Raw genomic sequence first — 21,827 nt, forward strand, 5'->3', positions numbered from 1 at the left:
CCACCACTGTGCGGGCAGTGGAGGGAGAAACTGCGGAAGTCAGGATATGCTCAGGAGTCAAGCAGGGGGGGCCCGCTGAGCCAATCATCTTCAACCTGGCCATGGAACCTCTGCTACGCTACATCGTGAGTGGCCCTGGAGGCTTCAACCTCTACGACGGGAAAGTCAGTGTGCTGGGGTACACCATGACCTGGTGCTGATTGCTAAGACCGCAGAAGAACTACAAAGCATACTTACCACTGCCTCTGCTGCCGACTACATGGGCCTAAAGTTCAACACCACAAAGTGCACCTTGCTGCATGTCGACGGAAGCCTGAAAGACTGGGTCCTGCCATCTGTCTTCACTATCCAGGAAGAGCCCATGACCCATCTCACTGATGGACAATGTACCAGTACCTGGGAACACCAACTGGCTTCTGAGCACAACAGACCCCTGAGGCCACCATCCAAGCCATTGTGGAGGATGCTGGCAAGATCAACGCCTCACTGCTCATCCCCTGGCAGAAGACTGACGTGCTCTGCACTTTTCTGCTCTCCAGGATCTCCTTTTTCCTGCAGGGATCAGCTGCCCCAAAGATGCCCTTCAACAAAGCTGACAGTGCCATCATGACCATGCTGAAGAAGTGTCTGAGCCTACCCAAGAGAGCCACCAATGATATCCTCCATGTTCCACAGTGTTCCACAGTGCCAGGGAGGGGCAGGCATCCCAAAGATGGGGGACCTTCGCAACACTGCCATCATCACCCATGCCTTCCGCCTTCTGACCTGCCCGGATGACACAGTAAAAATGGTTGCCCACAGCGCTCTCCACATCGTGGCTGAGACTGACCAGAGAACCCTCCAGAGAAAACCAGGCCACCTACCTCAGCAGATCCCTGGAGGGTGAGTTCAGCCACAAAAGAGGAGACTTTGCCTCCCTGCAGACCCATGCAAGGAACACCACTCGCCATCTAAACAAACAGATTGGCTGCCATTGGTCATGGGACCTAGTAGTAGGAAAACCCAGCATGGCCCTTTCCCGTGGAGGCCCCCCGCAGCTCCACCTGGTCACAGCAGCAACCAGGAGGTCCCTGGAGGGTGCCCTGAAGGCCGGCACTCGTGAGAAGTACACCCTGAACCTCAGGAGGAAACCAGACCAGGGAAAGGTGTTCGAAGTCACCTCTAAGTGGGATGCCAGCAACCACTTCATGTCCCGCGGTGACTTCATCCACTTCGCTGATTGGTGCGCAGGGCCCGCCTCAATGTCATCCCCCTCAACAGAGCAGTCAAATCAGGGAACAGAGACAAACGCTGCTGCTGCTGCAGCCGTCCCAACGAGACCCTGCCCCATGTCCTCTGCCACTGCCAGCCCCACTAAACAGCCTGGAAACACTGGTATGACACAGTTATGCAACATCTCGCCAATGCCATCCCTACTTCAAAAGGGACTGTCTCCCTGAACCGGACAGTGGCCGACACTGGGAGCCAGTTGAGACCCGACATCATCATCCATGACAAAGATAAGAAGCGGATCACCATGGTCAACATTGCCATCCCTTTGAGAACAGGAGGGAAGCCATGACAGAGGGCAGGGAACACAAGCACCAGAAGTATGTTAGCTCTTTGCTCTGACATAGCCAGAGCTGGTAGCAAACAAATGGTTCAGGGCAAGTTGCAAGCAGCTGAGTTAGCTGGATTGCACTACACCTGTGCAGCCATGCCCTAATTAACTGGGCAGACTCAGATTGGGTGCTGAAGCCCACTTAAGCCTCACTATGCAGCTCCACCAGTGCAGTGGGTGAACTATAAAGCTGCTGCTGGAGACTTTGTCAAGCAAATACTGTATATGACCTTGGACTGACTTTGACTTTGCTTTGTGGTTGCTGGACTAGAACAAGGTAATTCTGGACTGCTATATTCTATGTGTATGACCTGACCTGCTTTAACTATTCTGTGTATGGCTTTGTGCTCAAAATATAACAGCAAATTCAAGACTCTGCTGTGTCTGCTAATTTGTATGCACCCTGCTCTGAAACAGGACATACCCAGGTTCCTTCCTAACAAAGTACACGCCCCTGGCAGATGCTCTGGGGCAGAGAAGATATGGAGTCTCCATCCATGCCTTCCTGGTTGGGGCCCTTAGTAGCTGGGACCCCAAGACTGAGCCCATGCTGAAAGCTTGTGGTGTGGGCAAACACTATGTAAAGTTCATGCACAAGCTGATGGTGTCTGACACCATCCGGTGGTCCTGAGACATTTACATTGAACGTATCTCGGGACATCGCCAGTACGAGGAACCAGTTCGCCACAAGCCACTCTCTCCCACAAGAGATGAGCAACAGCCTGCCAATGTCCCACCAACTTTGGGAGCGCTGGAGGCAACCCGACTTGCAGGCAGACCCCGCCAAAAGCCCCCGAGTCAGCCAAGAGGCTGTTCAGCTCAGGCGCGCCAGGAAGGACTCACCACCTGCCCCAGGCAGCAAGGAGGTGGGCCTTGTCCACCACCAACCTTGGACTATATGCCACTTGAGCAGTGGCGTAGCTAAGGGGGTGCAGGGTGTAGCAAATGCACCAGGCAGCAGCCTTGGGGGGCAACAACACACAACACCCAGCCAAGTGCACCTATCCCAGAAAGTGCAGGATGGCAAGCGCTATGGCTGGGTCCTCCCCCTCCTCACTGGGGCCAAAGCTCATAACCTCTCCAGCCAGGAGCCTCCCTCCGCTTGCCCGCACTTCATCTTCCACAGCCCAGGGACACCCCACCAGGGCGCAGCCTCTGGGAAGCCCGGTGGGCTCCTCCGTCATCCCTCGTGCTGTAGCCCAGCAGATTGGTCAGCCTCTTTCCCGCACACTCTCTCCGACACACATGCACCCCCCACACACACACAGACATATGCTCTCACTGAGCACAATGGGACTTACTTCTGAGTAGACAGAACTTACTTCTGAGCAGATATGAATAGGATTGCGCTGTAAAAGTACAAGTACTTTCGACAAGTGCTCTCATTCACTTAAACCAGGGGTTTCCAAACCCCAGCCAGCTTCTAGTTCCGTGAAAGCCTCTGGCCCTCTCAACTGAACATGACCAGAGCTGTGCTCTGATTGCATCTGGAGGGTGTTCTGAGGGCCAGAGAGGCTGAGTGAATTAGCCCGCTCATTCATTTATTCATTTATCTAAGTTCCATCTCTAATTGATTTCTTTAAATTTTATATTTAAATTTTTTCCCAGCCCTCAGCACTGTGCCAGATATTTTATGCGTCCCTCTGGCCAGAAAGTTTGGAGACCCCTGACTTAAACGAATAAAAAGACCCAACTTGATTAAATTTGATGTCATTGTGGGGGAAGGAGGCTACATAGTCTTCTTTGCACCAGACAGCAACTGGGTTAGCTACGCCACTGCACTTGAACAACATTGTATCAGCTTGCACATGCTGTCAAAGGAGGACTGACATATGCCATATTTCTGCTTTATTCTCTTCCCCTTTACCCCAACATGACTTATTGCCTTGTATGTCACCTTATGCTCTGATTTGTGCCTGATTGATGTAATGCATGCCTATAGTAAACCCATCCAGAAGCCAGACGTGCCAGCGATGACGACGGGGACCATTCACGGAGGACCCCCTGGACCCATGACCAGAGGCTGCCATTGGCAGAAGAAGCCTGGCCTGGCACAGCTGGCCATGTGGCAAGACGAGACTGGGCACACCCCGCTCTCTAGCCTTGGTGACCTATGGACTCTAAACCCACTGCATGTAACCCCCTGAAACGAACCTGTGCACTATGCCTCAATGCTCTGTGTCTGTGATCCACAGTATTTTTCCAGTGTATGTAACCATGTTTCAGGACCTTATATTTTCTACTTGGTTGTTCTTCGTTTGTAAATGTGAAACATTTTCTAATAAAGTTATTCTGTATTGCCACAGTCTGCAAATATCTGAGATTTATTCAGACATATTAAAACGGTTATGTTTGAACTTTGGGTATACAGCATTTCTATGAAGCAAAGGACAAGTTCTTGGTGAATAAGCAAAACTGACCTAATAGAACAGAAATAGGTTTTGTACAGTAAAGGAATGAGGAGTGCTAGAAGTCGCTTAACTGTCTAGTATTGAGGCCTCTTTGACTCAGAACAGTGTGCAAAGGGGGCTGACATTTTTCTTAAGCAACTGCTGACATGCCTCTGGTCTACACGCTTCAATTATACTCCAGAGGTTGGCGCATATGTAGGCTTTTAACAGAGGTCTGAAGTGATGTTTCTCTCATCTATATGAGGGTGTATGGAATTCCATACGGGGCAAGGATGCTGATAATGCTAAAAATCTACAATGAGCACTGCAGTGTTTGACAAGGAAAAGACAAGTAGAAAGTTACTTTCTCCTAACCTTCAATTCTCCATCTTTAGACTGGAGGCGCTCAAAGTTGCTGAGAAGTCAGACAGGCATCCTGCATAAATTCAAAGTGCATACAGGTTCGTACAGTAAGCGGCTACTTGCCTGTTCACATGAGCAGAACCCCTGAGAGAAATTTTATCAGGGGGTATGAAGTTTTCTTTAGGTCCCTTCCCTTCTCCCTTCAAATGTGAAGTTGGCTCCAAGTCCCCTTTTGACCTTGGGCCCGGGTACATTGCACCCCCTGCACCCCCCCTCTCTCAGAGGCCCTGTGCATGAGAGTGCCTTCAGGCAACTAAGCAAGGAAGGGCACTAAAATCAACTTTTTACTTTTTTATTTACAACTTTTTAACCCAGTTATTCTTTTAAATAAAAAAAATTTAAATAAAAATATTTAATATAAATACATATATATAAAATACACATGTATTTTAATTTTATTTTATTTAAAGGTCATGTCCAGACTGTGTTAAATATGGAACAATGGAGAGTGGTCTATGGAGAATGGTCTGTGGAGAGTGGTAGTGCCTTGTTTCGAAGATAGAGCCTTCTCCTCTCCCTGAAATCTGGAAACTAATCTTGCTAGATTTCAGAGAAAAGAAAAAGGGAGAGAGGGAGAAGTGCTTCTGATACTTTGTCAGCCCAAAACGAGAACTGACTTCAGAAGGAGAGAAAGAGGAAGGCAAAGGGATGGAAAGGAGGTGATGAGCAACCTAGCAAGTAGGATCTGAAATAGGGGAGGGGAAAGAGGTGGGGCTGGAGCCCCTCCCCAAGCCTTTGTGAAGCCTTCACCCAGTGATTCCCCTACCTTAGGTACCCTTTTGCAGACACAAACACAGCTGCTTATGCAGTGCAGACTGTAATGAGGATCTAAGGACAGGAGACTGCAGTATAGGAAATCACTAACGTTTTGATGACTTTCACTTGCTTCGTGACTGAAAGATCTGGAAATGCGAGGAAGTGCATGCGCCAGGCACTTTAGTACCAGCCACAACAATATTTCTGCCCTGTGGTACAGTTATCAAATTGCAGGATGTGGTCATTTGGGGCTCTTTTCTAATTTTATTTTTTAATAAAAAAGGAGAGAGAGAGACCGAGACTCCAGGCATTGGAAAGTTGTAATGGGCTTCTAAGAGCCATCTGAGTGCATTAGAAGACCTTTATCCAGACTTTGAGTAGATCTCTGCCACCTTCAAACCTGCTGCAGGGGAAAAAAAACAACAACAGGAGAGGTGGAGCTAAGCAGCATGAGGCTGAAGCTGAAGTGCTGCATTGTCAGTCAAATCTCAGAGTGTTTTTTCTGACTGGACTTGGTACTCTCAAACTTACCTATCTGACCAGCTTACTTACAAGCTTACTGACCAAAGAAGAGTTTGCCATTAACAAGTGATGCTCCTACTACTTGCAATATGCAGTGCTTTTAAACATGTACTATTTTCCAGCTTCCCAACTCCAAATGTGTATTTAGGAAACCAACCATGTAGGTAATCCCCAGAAAGCTCATGCGTAAAAGGAGCCCAAGATTTTACTTCCTTGGCACAAAGCATGGAAGCCAAGATAATGGGCTTTATGGGCATGCAAACTGGTTACCGATAAGAGACATGCCCAGAAGCTCCAGCCTGGTGTGCTGGACCAGAATGATAGTCAAGCAGCAGCTGACACCATGAGATTCTCAGCCCCCACGGCCATTGGGGTCCGGCTTAATGGGTTCGTGAGTAGGTGGCTTGCCTCAACTACTAACATGTGGGTCCTAGAGATAGTCAGAAAGGGTTATGCTCTAGAGTTCACCAGCACACCCAGGCACAGATTCAGGATGGTGCCGATTTCCAAGGACACTCACAACCATCCAGCACCTCCTTGATATCCATGCCATAGAGCTGGTTCCACCACTCCAGCGGCATTCCAGTGTTTACTCAGTCTTCTTCTTGGTCCCCAAGAGTAACAGAGATGTGTGGGCACTATTGGATTTGGAAGAGGCTGAATTGGTTCCTCAAGAACTAGAGATTCAAAATGGTGTCCTGGAGGTCCATAGTATCTACCTGGAGTGGGACTACTTGGCCTTCATACTTCTCCGAGCAATGGTGTAGCAAGCGGGGAGGGACTGCCTAGGGGAGAGCCTGTGAGAGCCTCCCCAAGGTGGCAGTGGAGGGTGAACCTAGTGGCAGCTGCAAAATCGACCAGCTCTGAGTGCTGGCTGTGCTGCACACACAGAGACAGTGGCAGGGGAAAAGAGAAAACAATTGTGCTGGGGTGCATAGGGCCACAGTGTCCTTTGCACAGCTCCCTCAGGACACCTGGGGCCAAGGCAGGAAAATCCCAGGAGACCCCTGGGTTACAGGTGGGTATGGTGCAGCTGTTGCTAGGGCTGGTTTGGGTGCCCAGACTCAGTCTGCACATGGATCTTTGAGCAAGGAGGATATGAGCGCTGTTCGCTCCTTTCTGCAGTCCCTGCAAGCCTCCAAAAAGCTTTGGAACGCTTATCAGCTGATACAAAGCTTCTATTTACTGCTTCCTGTCAGCTGTTGTGGTTTGGCTGGCTGCCAGTGCTGTCAGAGCGCTGATCAGCTGTGTTTATTTGCTTTGGCCAGTAGCCAGTCCTGCGATCAGGAGGGATTGGCTGGCGGTACACTTTGTGCCTTTTAAGGCTATTCTTTCCATGGGTGGGGAGATCCCCCCTTCAGTGTTTGGGATCATTAACTGGTAGCGCTGGGCAGCCATTTTGCAGTTTACATTCACTTCTTATAGGGCCAGCTTTAAAACCTTTTTTTGCTGCATCAGCTTCTTAAAGGGCCAATAGCTTTGGTTTCTGACACCTCTTAAACAGCCAGTTGCAAGTTCTCCTGTTCATTGCTATAGGGGTCTGGGGGAGGCAGACGGCCAGGCCGTTTCCCCCAAATGACTAGCAGTTAGCAGGCTTGTGGGGGTTCCCTCTTAGCTAAGTTTTCCCCACTGGACGTTATTGTTGTTTGAATTTAATAAAAGTTATCAATCCAAGCTTCTGTCTCATGTGTTCACTGGGGAATGCCGGTGTAAATGTTTTGCTTTTTATTACTGCTGTGCAGTCGCAGACCTGGCTCCTGTGCCCTGGCCCCTGTACACCTTCTGGCACATCCATGCTACCTCCTCTGGAGCCAACATCGCAACTTCACAACAGTACCCAGGAATTCTGCTACGGATGATCTCTCAGGGCCTGTGTTGGCAGCTGAGATCATTGAGGGACTGAAGCAAATTTGGGAGCATGAACAGGCAACTAGCAGTGTTAATGTGAAAGAAACAAGAACTACTGCTAAGGCTCTACTAATGCAAGTGGAGATTGAAGAGAAGGAAAACGTGGAAGGTGCAATCTCTGCTTTTAAAGAACTGACGAGGGAAGAACAAATGAAGATTGTCAGGAGTCTGGACAAAGTTAGATCTGAACTTCTCAGGAACAATGGAGGAGGAAAACATCAAATGTGGCAGAAACAGAACTCGCGACCCTAATTAATCCGATGCCCACAGAGCAGTTTCCCTTAGTATCAGCTTCATCCTATGATCTCTCAAGCCCAAAAAGGCTTATAACACAAGCTGTAGTTCACCAACACCCACCTGAACATGACAAGGAGGAAGAACTGGGCCCAGTAACAGGAATTGCTAAGCCAGTCCTAGGCACAAGATCTGACCCAAGGGAGTCTGTGCAGTGCGATTTCATCAAGGCTGACTTTGGCATGGAACAAACCATCTCAGTGGAATGGCTATGTCTCCCTCACGTCTGCCCCATACCAAACAGAGACTGCAAGAGTTAAAATTTTATCATGGAAAATTGCAGGGTGGCGGGGAAAGGCTAAGGATGGAAATTTTAACTGTCTTAATTTTGATCTGATTCTCTTACAGGAGACATGGTCACTACCTTCGCATGTACAGGGATTTCAGACATACACTTGTCAAGCCTATAAGATTAATTTTAGAGGCCGCTCACAAGTGGGATTATTCATGAGGTTTATTGCCAATACAGGGATTCTAGGGTAGCAATTATTCCTGCTAGTAATTTGGATCTTAAAAAGCAATTCCAATCACTCCTGAAAAGAAAAAGACAGGAATTTGCTTTGGGCCAATGGATAAAATGATTGTCAACTATTATGGGCTATTGTTTCAGGATCTCTTGGGGAGAGCAGCATGGGTCCATCTGAAATCTCCCCCTGGACGTAGCAGCAACACTTTCTAACACTTTTTTTTATCAGGGTGGTGAGTTTCACAAGGCAATGCCTGATATCAGTTTGCAGGATGCTCCAGATTGGGCCCCCATAAATACAGAACAAGTCAAAGAGTTGATTTCTCACCTCAAGTCTGGGAAGGCTCCTGGACCGGATGTGATTCCAGTAGAGTTCTAAAAACCGATACAGAAAAGTGGGCCCCCTTACTTGCCTCCTTGCTTACGACGGTAGACAATATCTTTTTTAAAAAGGCTTGGAAAAACACACTGGTGGTACTGATCCACCAAAAAAGGCGACCAATTAAATACAGCAAATTACAGACCAGTAAGTCTCCTTTCAATAACTGGAAAACTATATGCAAAACACTTGATTATTGCATGGCTGGAGGAACAGAGAATTTTAGGACCAGAACAAGTTGGCTTTTGCAGGGGAACATCTATTATGGACCATTGCATAGTGCAAGCCCACTTGATTGAGAAATATACTCAGAAGCCAAATCACATGGCATTCTTGGATCTTAAAGGGTCTTTTCACTCCATTGATAGAAACTTACTCTAGAATAAACTAATCAAAACGAACATTGATTTAAGGTTGGGGATCACATCGCTACCCTTGCCCCTTCCCCACAAAGACTTACTTAGGGAGTAAATCTCCCTAATAGTTTAAGAGCCACAGTTCTAGACGCTGCCCTGCAATCAGTGCTGCAATGAAACCCTTCAGCATAAGCTCCTGCACAGTGCCCCATATATGACAAAATCAGAGCCAATTACTTGGACTGGATTTTGGCAAATAAAGACTACCGTGATGCTGTCAAAACACAGTATCTATTGAATGACTTTTCCAGGGGTATAACAGAGATGGTAATGGTTTAATTGCAGCAGATGGTGGCAAGTAAAAGAAAAGATCAGCATATGACTTATATAGTATACACTGGGTATATTTGGTCATCATGCATCTCTTTGTATTATTTACTATTGGTTTGTATTTGTTCTGGTTGTGTCTGCCATGTATGCCAATAAAGGACTTGCAAACTTGCAACCTCACGACACTGAATCATCATCATCCAAATCTGAAGAACAAGGAACTGATGTGAACTGAGATGCTGAACAAAATGTGGAGCAAGATGAAACACCCACTGTGAACATGTCTTGTGACATTAATCTTCAGCAAGATGAGCCAAGTACTGTGGACGTGTCTTGTGATATTGCTTGCTGGCCCGTACCCGTATCTGACGCCCTGTGGCTCAGCACTGTAAGAAGAGGAAGCGAGTGCATTCAGAATAAAGATAGCCTGTTTGCAGTAGTGAAACGGAAGGACCACAGCAGCAAAAGTTTCAACCAATCCCTGACAACCTCTTGGTTCTACACTCCGCTAGCAAAGCAGTGGTGGAAAGCAGCTCAGGTCCTAGATGGTTGTCACCTGGATCCAGCCCAGGTGGCTGGGAGCTCCCCAGGAACAGGGGTCTCTTCGGGTGTAGAGGCCTCCTCGAGAGTAGAACCCGAGTACTCGCAGGACTGGGGTCCTGTACAGAGCCCCTATCCAGGAGGAGGAATAAGGACCAGCTGGGAACACCAGGCAGGCACATGGTTAGGAGGGGTGGGGCCGGCCCAAGAGGGAAGAGGCCTCATAAGGAGCCTGGAGAGGCAAGAGAGAGGTCGCTCCTCTCCAGGGGGGAGTAAGGCCCAAGGAAAGCCAGAGGGAAAGCAGCATCCCTGCCTAAGGGAAAGGAGAGAGGCCTCCAGAGGCAGGGGACGGGTATTCGCCCTGGAAAGAGGGGGCTGGGGGAAGACTTACCTGACCCAGGACCCTCCTGTACACAGAGGGCAACCCCTAGAGAGACGGGATTGTGGAGACGGGGCATTGAAGCCCACTATACCCCGTGGGGGCCAGCTAGCTGGGGAACCAGCACAGAGACAGCAGGGGCCCTCCCAAGGCCAGGCAGCCTGACCCCGACCAGCAGGGTTATAACCTCCAAGAGCCCTGACCTTGGGCCAAGGGATTCAGAGCTGAAGGCCGGTGCTGAGAATGCCCAGAAACGGGGAGGGTCAGGTCCAGAGACCATCTGATGTTGGCATCACAAGTTGGCATGATGTATGTAGGTCTGTGAAGTAACAGTCCTCATGAATGTGAAACGGCTGACGCTATTAAACCGCCTGTGTCGAACAACTGTACCCTCCTCCCTTCTGTTAATCTGTCACCGACCATTGTTCAAGGACTGGGTAAGCCTCTCGCGCTCGCCTACAACCCCAGGGAAGGGGCCACCTCCCGCTATGGACATTACAATGGTGGAGAATGCGGGCAGCGCCCCTGCAAGCCCTGGGGAGCCCGAAGGGGCCGGACCACCCGAATGGATGTGGTGGTGAATGGTCCAACAACAGACCCTGGCGGAAGGACAACAGCGGCTGCTGGCCATGCTAGCAGACCAGCAACAGACCCTGTTGCACAACCTGACGACTGCTGGCTATGCGCTCCTCCCATCCACCTAATGAAGAATGGGCCCCGAAGATGACCCCGAGGCATATCTCAATACCTTTGAGCGCACTGCGGTGGCAGCAGCATGGCTCCCTGCACAGTGGGCTGCCATCTTAATGCCATGCCTCACGGGGGTCGCCCAGGAGGCTGTGGACACCCTCACTCCTGAGGAGGCCGCCACCTACACCATGGTAAAGTCCACTATACTGGGGACCCTGAACGTCTCTGAAGAGACTTATCGACAGAGACTACGAGAAGTAGACCTGCCCCGAGGGGGCAGCATGCGATTGGCGGGAAATCGGATCCGCAGCAACGGCTTACGCTGGCTCAAGCCAACCGTGCGGTCAGCACAGGAGGTTGTGGAACTAGTAATGATCGAACACTTTCTCTCGATCTTGCCACAAGCAGCACGGAACTGGGTGCTGTGCAACCAGCCCGCCACGTTGGAGAAAGCGATTATGCTCATGGAAACGTTCGAAGCCACGACCAGTACTAGTTTCGCCAACGGAGTGCAGGGACTGCAACCCAGATCCAACGCGAGACCTTTCAGTGGGCGATCCACCATCACACTGCCTGCGGCCCGCGGCAGAAGCCAGGACGAGCGATGGTCCCGACACCACGGAGGGCCACCACCACTCCCGCCAGCACGAGCACCATACACTGGACATCGACCAGAACAAGGGCCCGAAGGCACATCAACCCTTGCCCACACCCGGGCCAACCCCCTCGTTTGTTTTTCGTGCGGCCAGCCGGGCCACATAAGGAGGGACTGCCCTTTGGTGGACTGTTCTGAGGCAGACGCATGGTCCACAGCCCAGGTAAAGGGGTCCCAGGAGGAGACGCGCCTGCTGGTAAAGGCCTGGGTGGACAGACACCCTGTGTGGGCTTTGTTGGACTTGGGGTACACCCGAACCTTGGTTCAACAAGCCCGGGGCGAACCCCTGGACGCCACCCTATTGATTTGGTGCATCCATGGGGACGTCTGACCCTATAACCTGCGGTCGGCCAAGATGCGGGTCGGGGGGACGTTCCTGCAGGTTGGGGTGGTGCCCCAGCTCAACTACGGGGCTGTGATAGGAAGGGACTGGCCTCACTTCAAAACGTTACTGGCCCAGGAAGAGGCCCAGGAGGGGGTGCTAGGGGAAGTAGTGAGGGACGGCGAGGCGGGGGCCGCAGAGGCCTCTCTACCCCCAGACAGTGACTTACGGGAGTTGCAGAGGGAGGACCCCACACTAGGCCCTTCGTTAGCTTAAAGTTGCTGGACATGAGGGATCTGAACTGCACATGTCCTGCCTGGAAAAATGGAAGACCTTGGCAGCAAGACTCAAAGTGAACAAAACAACTGATAATATTCATCAAAAGGAAACAGAGAACAAGAGAGATGTCTGAGACACATTATACGTTGTGTTTTGACAGTGATTCTTTGCCTGGCTAAACAAAACCTTCCTCTCCACGGTCACAGGGAGGACATACCCTCAGACAACAGAGGTAATTTTTTTGGCGGTTTTAGAAGTCCTGGCAGATCACGAATGAATGAAAATCCAAAACGCATTCTGAAAAGAGAATGAATTCATATTTATCTCCAGGAATTCAAAATGAATTCATTCACCTTCTGGGGATTTATGTCAAAGAAAAAACAGTCACAGATATCAAGCAAGCAAAGTATGCTGGGATTCTTTTTGACGCCACTCCTGATGCTTCACACACTGATCAACTGTGTGAAGTGATACATCACTACACACGCTTTGTACAGTGACTATAAAAGATCGTACAGTCACAGTGAAGGAGTCATTCTTGGGCTTCCTTCCTATTCATGGGAAGACTACCACAGAACTCACAACCATCATCCTGAAACAGATGGAAAAAGATGGACTGGACATAAGTCACATGTGGTGAAGTTGAGTCCTTGTGTGTTCTGCTGTGGTCATTTTATAAACCTTTGATAGTTACATGATTTTTATAGAGATTTTGAAGGGCTTTTTATATTGTAAAACCATTTGGTTATTGCATGTTTTAACTGTGTTTCAATCTGAAAAAGTAGTTTGTTCTGCCAACATTGTTGTGCTAATTGTAAGTCTGTTGTCCTGTCCTTGTTCGTCTTTCCCTCATAGAAGTGTTCTTCAACCATGGGGTTGTGAACCCACTGGGATCACAAAGCCTTGCTGGTGGGGTTGAGGTAACTAGCATGAACAGAAACCCCTATTCTTTGCTTACTCTGAGCTTGGAGGTTTGCAAGGCATTCTCCCCCCCCCCCACCCCATCCCCATCCTTTGCAAGTGCTTTTGGAAGGTAAGCTAAGAGGTTTGCAAGGAGTTCCCCTCCTCCTTGCTGGCACATTATAACACCTACCACTGGTGCTGGGCTCCAGCTCTGGCGCTATGGGCCCATAGGCTTGGGCCTTCAAGCAGCAGCAAAAATCTCTGCTTGCACACATGACTGGTGGATCAAGATTTGCATATTTTCTCTTGACATTTGCAGAATGAGTTTCTAGGTGAAAGCAATAGCATCACTTAACTGCTTTAACCTGTTTGTGGATCTTAATTCTCCAGACTGTGCTGAAGCCAGTAAGATATTATTCCAAATTAAGACTTCTAAGAAAACACCAGCAACAATACATGGAAAATAACCACCATTTTGTATTAAGTTACTCCCTCTTCAACATATACACAAATGTATCTCATACTGTCTCTGGTTGTATTGGGAGCATCAAGATGGATGCACCTTCTTGAGTAGTAACTGGGGAAACTGTTTAAGCTAGCAAAGAAAACCCAGACCTTCAGGCTCTTTTGAATCAATGCTTCAATAAGATAGAGAATAGCATCTGTAACTGCACATGAGAACAATTGAAATTCTAGCTTCTCAGATGTTGAAAACTTCACTACCAATTATTAATGGGATTTCTGTGCCTGTGAGTAAGTAGAAGACAGACACAACACTTTAACTCTATGAAGTCAGGACTTTTAGGACTATAAGAACTTGCTATTCTGCATTTCAGCAAATTGCACACAGGAGGAGGATGCTATTAGTGCTGGAGCTAATGCTTCATTATCAATGATCCATGTCATCAGAGATTAAATGCCAGGGCTTTGGCCCAAACATGGAAGATTCATAACACACTTGTGCTGAGTTGAGGGAATGTGCTGCTCACTGAAGCCAATTTGACAGTATGGCTCCTCTAGAAATACATGAATGGAACCCTTTTAGACTGGTGCTATTCTAGTGACCACCACTTCAAGGGCTCAAGCCAAAAGGTGCAGAATCCATGTGACAATGGGCATTTTCAATAGAATAAGCATGCATTAGGAAGCAGTACCGTACATAGGTTTTGCACCAGAGAATTTCTTTCCCACTCATTCCCCTCGTAATCCATGAGTTTGCAGTCTTCCATGTGGGTTTTTAAATGTATGACTGCAAAACCCACATGGATCTCAATATCTGCAAGTTTGATAGCTGAGATGGCATCTTAGACTGTCCTCCTGGGGAGTCCTTTGCCACAGCTCCTCCACATTTACAACTTTACAGAACAGCCATCTCAAGTAGGGGAGATGGCAGCAAAACCAGCTTTTGCTGGATCTTTTGCTCTATCTGCTTAGGATTGGGGGGGGGGGAGGAAGGGAAATCAACAGTGTTTCAATCCTCTTCCCATTGGAAATGCTGTCTGTTTATGTTACCCTATGTATGCCTACCATTGCCTACTCATGGGAAGATGTATATAGGACTGCAGCCCAAGTCATGGGGAAGGAGGGTCACAATTTGTTTAGTAAATTCTCCACTTGCACTGGTCTTGCTGAAAGTGCCTGCATTAAACATGTGGTTTTCTTCTACTGAGAAAGTCTTCTCCCCCAGGTTCTTTACAGATGGCATGTCTTCCAAAACATGGCTAAAGATACAGTATGTGGGGGGGGGGGCTCCCACTCTTGCAAGGGGCTGCCTGTGATTTGGATTGTCAGAGGAGCTGGGTTCCTTTGCTGTATGCGCACAGAGGCAACTTTCAGTTCCTTCATAAAAAGAAGGGGGCAGAGAAAGGTGAGGGGTGGGCACAGAGCCATGGAAAGGTGCTTCTGAGATAATCCTATCCATGCCTACTCAGCAGCAAGCCCTGTTGTGTGCACAGGATGGCAAAACAGGTGCTGAGAGAGTGAGGAAGCAGTGGCAGCAACTTTCCTGCCACCCCCCCCCATTCAATCATAGCTCTTTCCCTACGCGTGTGTGCTTCTGCTCCCTTGCCTGATGCTTCTGTTCAGTTTCTCCTTCCAACATATCCACCCTCTTTCACATGCCATTAAAATGGGGAGTTGTGTACAGGAAGGGGGTGACAGCATACGAGGAGCATGTGTGTGTTTCAATTGGAGTAGCAACTTGTGCAACAAGTGTGCCAGAGCTGAAAGGGAAGAAAACCTTGTGAATCTGTATGTGCACATACATACATGCACTTGAGGCAGGGAGAAAGCAGCTGGGGAGAGCAGCAGCTCAGTGTGAAGGGGGCTACCACAACTTTTTCTTGCTCCCTCTGTTCCAGGAGAACAGATGGAGGCTTTCCACCCCACTTCCATGTCTGAGATGCCAACTCATTCAGAGAACAAGAGAGAGGTGTTGCCTCTCTTCCCCCCCCCCAGGCAATGAGGAGCTTTCTGACACACACCTATGAATCTCCACTCAGAAATAAGCACAGAAAACATACAGCACATGAATCCTGCCATCACTGGCAAGAGCAAGACATTTACTGGCCTGAGCAGGGCAAACCCTTGGGGGGAAGCACCCACCCCTTTCAGCTGGCAAGTGCTGCTGGATTATATGCAGACACAGGAAATATGCCGAAGGGTGCCTGGCAGCACTGGGGAGGGACTAGCATGGGTTTTGCCATGAAGAAAGTTCTGGATTGCAGTCACAAATACCACAGGGATTGAAGTTTATGGATGGGACTCACAGGTGTGTTTTCCCATGGAATAGCTGCATGTTTGGCCTGGACCTTACGTGCAAGTTAGAAATCCTCACACTTTGCTCCTGCCAGTCCCTGTGCGTCTATGGAATTATTTTGCTAGTACTGCAGTATCAGAATAATGTCAATTGCTCAGCAAGAATCATTTTTCTACTTTGCAAGTCATACAGCAGAAAAGCTAAGTATCGGAATAATACCAACTGCCCAGCAAGAAGCATATATACCGAAAGCTTCTACTCTTGGTAAACATCATGAAGAATTTGACTTCTTCACAGTCCTTAACGGTTGCTGAATCAGGATGCCTGCTTCAACACTACCAGCTTGATGTTCAGAAAGACTGCCAGAGAAGGATGCTTACTTGAGCCGCTGGGTTTCAGCTGAGCCACCTGCTGGCTTAAATGGAACAACAGGGCACCACTGATCTGCAGTGGAGGCCATAAAGGGTGTGCACCCGCAAACCTCATTCATAGTCAACTAAGAACATTCCCAGCTGCATGCACAAAAGACATGCTTGTCTCTGACAATTTAACATCCTGCAGGTGATTACAAGAATTCCTACATACTTCAGTGGCTGGCTGGTGGCTGAACTCAGGCTGTCAGAATTTCCATTTACAACAAGTCACTAAGAGGACAGCACTACCATTCTATTTATAGACAGCTATGACAAGTGCCATAAACAGCATCAATGAAGACCAGCGCTCATTCTCCATTGCCCTGTGTGGCATCCTATCACCATCACCAAAACAAACACATTGCTCTGAGGATGTAACATGGAGCCCAAGCGCAAGGGCAATCCATTACATCTCATTTGCTTGGGTAGACCATGTAACATAACCCACGGCACTAAACACTGTGCTTTTCCTAAATCAGAAATCAAAAATGATTTATGAAACTACATTTCCATGCATAGGAAATGATGCACTCTAAAAGACCCAGAAACTACTGATGTACAAGACAGAATAATACACACTGACACAGTTTGCCTGCTAAAATCACAGCAGTCATTTGTTCTGCTGGCACCAGTGTCATACGCATCTCCTCTCTGATCAGGGCACACTGTGATTCAGGTGTGCTCAGGTCGGCAGGTGAATGGTCAAAGTCCAGGAACAATAATATATGGCTTTTTGGTCCCTTCCAACTCTGAATCTACACAAGAAAGTAATTAAACCAATGAGCTGGAAGGAATAATATGGCTGGCTGATGGCCCCACCTCCTGTATTGTGCAAATCTGTAGCTCAAGGCAGCTTCAGACATTAGCCAAGCAGACAAAGGGAGCTGGAGTGATTGGCATGTCAACTGAGAATTCGTACATCTCTCGATCAGGTGTGCAAGTTCCACGTGCATCTAAATATGTGCTGTCTCTGCAAGAGAGATGTGTCCTCAATTTGCAATTATACAACATAAGGGAATCAAGTAACAACTTGATTACTAAAGAGGAACTACGGCCAAAAAATGAAATTTCTCCCTAGCTCCAAAGTCTATGGACTTGCTATTAACATCATATGTTAACAGGTTCCTCAGCTCATCTTAGGAGTCTTTGGCTTCTATTAAATGAATATGGTTTTATATGCACTTGTATTCATTTTCAGGAATACATAAATGCCAAGTTCACTTGATTATGGCCTTCCCCCCCCCCCCATGTGTTAGCAATTTACCATTTCTCAAGAGCAATCAATTTAAACCACACATTCTTTAAAAGGTTATCAGACTTGGCTGCAGGAACAAACACTCAATACTATTTTCCTAAGACATGTAAAAAATTAAGCCGCCATACACAGCCTATCTATTCCTTAAGCCTCATCTAAACAGTAAAGAATGTGCAACATCATCAGAGCAAAGAATGCCCTAATATGGCAGAGAGTTAAATACCCTGAGAATTAAGTGCTCTTTATAAAAGCTGTACTAATATTAGAAGGAAACAGTAAAGAAAGAGATTCAGCTCAGTTTCCTGTACCATTCTGCAAAGACGTTGCATTATAAACATCGTCAAGATCTTGGATACTGGAGGCGTCTGTTGAATCTTGATCATTGGCTACAATTCCTACTGAAGAAAGGCTAGTAATAAAGGTGTGCATCTTTTTTGCATAAATATCCCTAATGTTAAAATAGGGGAGCTCATTGGTCTTCTCTTTGGGGTCATTGTTGTTACACTGGTCCACATCAATATACTTCTGCTTCTGATAGTACTTTGAAAACTTGTTGAAAATGATGGTGATGGGAAGAGCGACCACTAGTATCCCACAGATGATGCAGGTTGTGCCAATAATCTTCCCTGCAAGGGTAACTGGGAAGGTGTCCCCGTAGCCAACGGTAGTCATGCTGATGGTGGCCCACCACCAGCAGATCGGGATGCTCCGAAGTTCCGATTCATCGTCATCTTTTTCCACTGAGTAGGTCAGAACAGAAAAAATGGAAATCCCAACAGACAAGAACAAAAGCAGAAGTCCAACTTCATGATAACTGTGTCTTAAAGTGGCACCCAGAGACCGTAATCCAACAGAGTGCCTTGCTAGCTTCAATATTCGGAATATCCTCATTAACCGTAGGATTTGAACCACTTTCCCCATGTTTTCAATGTCTTCATTATCTTGATCTTTTGTGTTCACAGCCAAAGTGGCATAGAAGGGAAGGATGGAGACAAAATCAATGATGTTCAGTGGGTTCTTCCAGAACCTCTTCTGACTTGGAGCAGCTGCCAACCTGATCACGAGCTCAGAGGTGAACCAGACGATACATAAGATCTCCACAACTTCCAGGACAGGGTCCTCAATCTCTCTCTCATTGGCATCCAGTTTCTGGAATTCTGGCATGCTGTGGATACACATGGTCACGATAGATGCCAGGACCACACTCAGAGAAGAAACAGCAATCAGTTTAGCTGACAAACAATGCGCAGGGTTTTCCATTCTGATCCATATCTTCTTACGCAAGTCCCCAAACCACTGCTTATCAAACTTCTCAAGCTCCTTCTCAAATATGGATGATTCTTCCTCAGAAGAATCAATACTTCCAACATTGCTTTTCTGGTCCCAGTCTTTATCAGGACCTTCTTCCTTCTTTTCTTGGTACCTATTGCTGCAGCAGGAGTCAATGAAAAGTTCATTGATACCCCAGTATTCTATTTCCTGACAGAAGGAGAAGACACAAAGCTCTTCCATAACATGGAGTTTACCAGTGTAATAAAAGTTCAGCACGTATCTGAAAAAGGAAGGGTTCCGATCAAAATAATATTCCTTGTCTGCAACGCTATAGTCATCGCACAGTTCCAAAATAGCCTCTTCCGAATGGCATTTGAGCAGCTTCCCAAGTCTTGTATGGGGGAATCTGAGCAATGTACTTTGGCCAATGGACTGCTTAAAGCCGCCCACATTCAAGTTGACGAGCTCCTCCTCTTGTCCCGGTTTGTGAAAGAACTCACCATACACCATTTTCAGCACTGTAAACTCTGTGGTCTGCTTGCAAGGCACGGAATATTACATTGCACCTACAAAGAAACACAAGACATGCTTAGGAAATTCAACCCAGTTTTGTTCTTGTGGCAATTACTTTTTAACTCGGTTGAATGTGAAAAGTTTTATTAAAAACAAGGTGGAAATAAAACTGTTGCACGCAGTAGTGAACATTTTCAGTGAGGCAAACTTGAATTACTTAAGTCGTTCATTAAATAAGGGTTAACAAACCTGAGTAAAATTAAGTCTTGTTTCCATCCCTTCATCTTCCACTGCCCTGGAGCAGAGAAAAGATGGCTACTTAATTAAGCTTGTCTTGCAGCTGTATCATATTTAAATTAACATTCATCCTTGAGGGAATTAAAGAGGTAGATTTGTTATAATGAATCTCACTGGGAAAGAATTATTGACGTCCATAATGCATTTGCTTCCCTATTCATATGTTAGTTTTCCTGAAATTTTATAGCTCCACTCATCCAATTACTGGGTGCATCAAGATCTTTAGTTGTAGTGGTTAAAAAAAGAAAGGACAGAATTTACCCTGTTCAGGATGAATGGCAGAATGGCAGCAAGGAGGGTATTCAAGAGAATTCAGGTGCCAAGGACACACAAGCAGCTTCCAGTAGCCTCTGACCCATGCTGCAACCACTTGCCAGGAGTGGAAAGACATTACTTTCAACAGAACACTTGGGCAGGATGTCATCATCAAGAGCTAGCCAACTAGATAATGCAACTGAGAAACACACACAAGCTGGCAAAGTCCCAGCTGTAAACACTAAGTCCATGGCAGGGCTGAGCTGTAAGTACCACCCTTAAAAAGGAGTGAATGAGACAGAAAGGTGTGGTGGACAAAGGTAGAGGGAAAGACAAAGGAGAAAAGACAAGAGAGTGAGTGGAATGGAGGAGGAAAAAGGGAGGACAAGGGCAATAGCCTCAAGAGGACAAGAAGCAAAAAAACTCAGCAGGAAAGAAGAAAGACGACAAGAAGGCAAGAAAGGAGGATGCCCAAGAGGGAGAAGGGAAATAGCAGGAAAGCAAAAGGCAAGAGGTGGAGGGGAAGGCAGACAGAATCAATGGCTGGCAAGTGGGTCAGAGAGAACCAGCTAGCAGCCTCTCATCTGAGGGGAAAAGCTGTCCACCCTGGAAGGGTCCTGGATTGACCACATTCCTTGAAACAGGAGCTAGCCAGTCTCAAGGATTGGCTTCTGTAACCCCACTTAGAACCAGAGTGCTTGCCAGGAGTTAGCCCCTGCCCTCTGCCCCAACTGGGAGGGCCCAGTCTTAAGGAATCCAGGTCTTCTCCCCTGGCAACAAGGTGGGCCCTTTCTGGGATTGGACCAGCAAGCCTCCACATAAGGGAGCACCAGCCAAACAAACTCTGCCTGAGGAGACCAGGCAGTGTGTTGGTTACCCTGTTTCTTCTGCTGCATTACACCGCCTTACCCTGTTGAGTTAAAGTCTAATAAACTGTTAACCCAACTACTACTACCTCCTGTGTCTTCTATACTCAGATATGCCTTTCACCAACCCATTCAACATTAAATTGCCCTCTTGGGGGTAGGATTAGGATGCCACCATAGTGACATACTCAGTTCAAAAATTCTACATGTGGAGATTTTGTTGCTGGACAACAGCAGCCCACTGTGGGGAGGAGGACGATTTTCAATTGTCCTTCTCAGTCCAGCTCTTCGCACTCCTCAGAGATCTGCTCTTAAGACTTGAGGAACCTTCAGGGACAAAACATGCAGTAATAGGAGGTGGGCAAGAGAAGAACACAGACAAGAATTGTGCCTCTTCCCCTCTTGTACAAATGCAAAACAGTCCTTTGCAAAACAGGGTTTGGATACCATCCTTCGCATCGTATAAACCACTAGTAATAAATACCGTTGTACACAAAAACACCACAATTAAGCACCAACTTCTACCTGAGTTAATTCAACATTTCAGGAGAAATCAGGTGAGGTTTTGCTATTTAGAAGGGTTGGGTTTAATGTCCATTTTTCTTAATTATTTGCACTCAGTTATCTGTCTACTGCACTTGTAAAACAAAAATTTTACAATACACCGCTTCTCAGAAGAGCACTTCATATTGTCACTTTAATTCGGTGGGACAGCAAGTCATTAAGTTAGTTTTCTCCATTGTCCTTAGACATGAGCACATGGCAAAACTAAATATTTCAACTCCAAGTTCTGAGTTACTTACCTGATGTGCTAAAGAGCCTCTTCTTAAGGCATTTGCCAGTTGCTGAAACATTTCCTGCTATGGCAGATCACACCTACAAACATATTTGTTCTGGATTCAAAGTGGGGTTGAAGCAACATGTCTGGATTCAGCGGCTTTCAGGAATAACCAAGGTCAGCAAAGTGGGTATGTACCTGCAGGCAAAAAACAAGCAGCAGCCATTT

General features: G+C 47.3%; 1 protein-coding gene across 1 annotated transcript in view; it reads right to left on the reverse strand.

Annotated features, from left to right (window-relative positions):
- The window catches only part of KCNS3 (potassium voltage-gated channel modifier subfamily S member 3), a 34,415-nt gene extending 15,015 nt beyond the window's left edge, over positions 1-19,400 (reverse strand). The window contains exon 1 of the mRNA XM_066639854.1: positions 17,927-19,400. Within this exon, the coding sequence (XP_066495951.1) occupies positions 17,927-19,400 (1,474 nt within the window). The remainder of the gene's footprint in view (positions 1-17,926) is intronic.
- Between the last annotated feature and the right edge of the window lie 2,427 nt (positions 19,401-21,827).

Source organism: Tiliqua scincoides, chromosome 1 (genome assembly GCF_035046505.1).
Source record: "Tiliqua scincoides isolate rTilSci1 chromosome 1, rTilSci1.hap2, whole genome shotgun sequence".
Lineage (NCBI taxonomy): Eukaryota > Metazoa > Chordata > Lepidosauria > Squamata > Scincidae > Tiliqua > Tiliqua scincoides.